Source organism: Salvia miltiorrhiza, chromosome 3 (assembly GCF_028751815.1).
Source record: "Salvia miltiorrhiza cultivar Shanhuang (shh) chromosome 3, IMPLAD_Smil_shh, whole genome shotgun sequence".
In the NCBI taxonomy this organism is placed as follows: Eukaryota; Viridiplantae; Streptophyta; class Magnoliopsida; order Lamiales; family Lamiaceae; genus Salvia; species Salvia miltiorrhiza.
The window spans coordinates 5,568,900-5,571,211 of NC_080389.1; the positions used below are offsets into that span (position 1 = coordinate 5,568,900).

The 2,312-nt window shown below is 44.6% G+C and overlaps 1 protein-coding gene across 1 annotated transcript; it reads left to right on the forward strand.

Moving 5' to 3' along the window:
* The first annotated feature begins 322 nt into the window (after nt 1-322).
* LOC131018190 (putative disease resistance protein At1g50180) lies at nt 323-1,305 on the forward strand. The gene has a single exon (XM_057946913.1). It carries the CDS (start codon nt 415-417, stop codon nt 1,303-1,305), a length of 891 nt encoding a protein of 296 aa, XP_057802896.1. The 5' UTR covers nt 323-414.
* The last annotated feature ends 1,007 nt before the right edge of the window (nt 1,306-2,312 follow it).

The following is a 2,312-nucleotide window of genomic DNA, read 5'->3' on the forward strand; positions in this document are numbered from 1 at the left end:
CTTGGGGCCAATTAGTGCAGCACCACATAAAGATGTGCCTTATCTCCGACATACATTTTTACACATCAAACAACAAGTAATGAATTTAATTAATTAAATCTATTTTCAACCTCTAAAAACACCCACCAAACGTGGACTTAGTGTATTTTGTACCCCCAATAATCTAACCGTGAGAATAGCGAGCCTCTCAGATTCTCTATTCTATTGTATTTGGGCTTGGGCGGTTGGGCCCAATTTAATTTTTTTTTTTAAATGGAGGACCCCAAATTGATTATTAAGAAGAAAGGCGGCCGTGGAGTGTGAATAGCAACATATATTTAAAAATTAGCAAGTTGTTGCCTCTGCCTTGACTTATGGATACTGCATACTTTTGAAGAAACCAAAACGATAGTTTCTATCTCAGATCTATCAAATATGGCAGCGGAGGCGGCGATCTCATCTTTGGTCGAACTACTGGGCGATCAGCTCATCCAGAAGGTTAAATTCCTGCGAGGCGTCGAGGGGAAGGTGGAGTTGCTGAGAGAGGAGCTGAAGAGAATGCAATCCTTTCTCAAAGACGCCAACAAAAAGCAATTTGAAAAAGAGAGCGTGCGTAATTGGATCTCGGAGATCAGAGAGTTGGCTCAAGATGCCCAAGATACCATCGAGATCTTCCTTCTCAACGTTGAGAGTGCCAAGAATTGGAGGCTCTTCAAAAGATGTACAACCTTCCCGAAGCGTATGTACCACCTCGACAAAATTGGAGATGAGATTGAGTCGATCCGAGATAGGCTTGATGCCATTGACAAAAGCCGCGAGAGGTACGGGATCAAGGATCTCGGAGAGGCAGCCGAGTCATCATCGAGATCGGAAGTTGAATTGCGGCGGCGGTTGTGTCCTTGGCAAAAGGACGAACATCTGGTGGGCGTTGAAGATGATGTGAAAAAGCTGCTGAAAGAATCGATTCTGTGTGAGGAGAAGAAAGGGCTTTCCATTGCAGTGCTAGAGGGCATGGGTGGGATCGGGAAATCGACACTTGCCCGGGAAATATACAACCACCCCGACGTGGTTGCTGGTCCATTTGATCATCGTTGTTGGGTTGTGGTGTCGAGTGAATTTACACCACAAGAGACCATCAAGCAGCTTATCTTGGAGCTGCCGGGCTCTGACAAACAAAAGGTGCGTGAATTGGAGGAGTCAACCAAGGACAAGCTGTATCTACTACAAAAGCTTAAAGAAATGCTTCATAAGCAATTGGAGGGCAAATCATATTTCATAGTTCTGGATGATGTTTGGGAGAAGGAACATTTGGATGATGTTCTGTAAATGTGGTATTTGATGATGTGAGGAGTATTGCAGATGAGAATAATAGGGAAGATCAGGTGATGGACATTGTGATGCCAGCGGAGGATGAAACAGCAGATGCTGAGGCAACAGAAGAAATCACACCACAGACACCAGAAGAACAGTGTGATACCGATGAAGAGGGAACCCCCAATAATCAAGGAGAAAATGTGAATAATGCACCCTCCAGAAGGATTCACAAAAATCATCCAACCTCCCAAGTAATTGGCAATGTAAGTGACGGCATGACCACAAGAGGTAAACCACCGGTTGACTACCGGAAGATGATTTGCATGTCTTCCCTTTGTACGTCTATACCTGGTTTCTTGTGTTTTGTGTCGAAACTTGAACCAAAAACAGTCAAGGAGGCATTACGTGATGAATTCTGGATGCTAGCCATGCAAGACGAACTTAACCAGTTTGTTCGAAGCGATGTTTGGTATCTTGTGCCTAGACCTGCTGACAGGAATGTGATCGGCACAAAGTGGATCTTCAAGAACAAGTCAGACGAGTGTGGGACGATAGTGAGGAACAAGGCGAGACTCGTGGCGCAAGGATACACCCAAGTCGAAGGTGTTGACTTTGATGACACATTTGCACCAGTCGCCCGCATTGAATCCATACGCCTGCTTCTTGCAATTGCGTGCCATCTCAACATCAAGCTGTACCAGATGGATGTGAAAGGAGCTTTCCTCAACGGCATCCTAAAGGAAGAGGTATATGTAGAGCAGCCGAAAGGCTTTGAAGATCCACACAGACCACACCACGTCTACAGGCTAAAGAAGGCTCTCTACGGCCTTAAACAAGCCCCTCGAGCATGGTATGGACATCTAACTTCCTTCTTACTTGAGTTTGGATTTGTGAGAGGTTATGCCGATAGGACATTGTTTATAAAAAGAGAAAGTAGTGATATTTTGATCACTCAAATCTATGTTGATGATATGATTGTCGGTGCTACCTCACAACGTTTGTTAGATGATTTTGCAAGG

Coding starts and splice junctions, on each gene's coding strand:
- LOC131018190 (XM_057946913.1), top strand. CDS start 415: ATGGCAGCGGAGGCGGCGATCTCATCTTTGGTCGAACTACTGGGCGAT.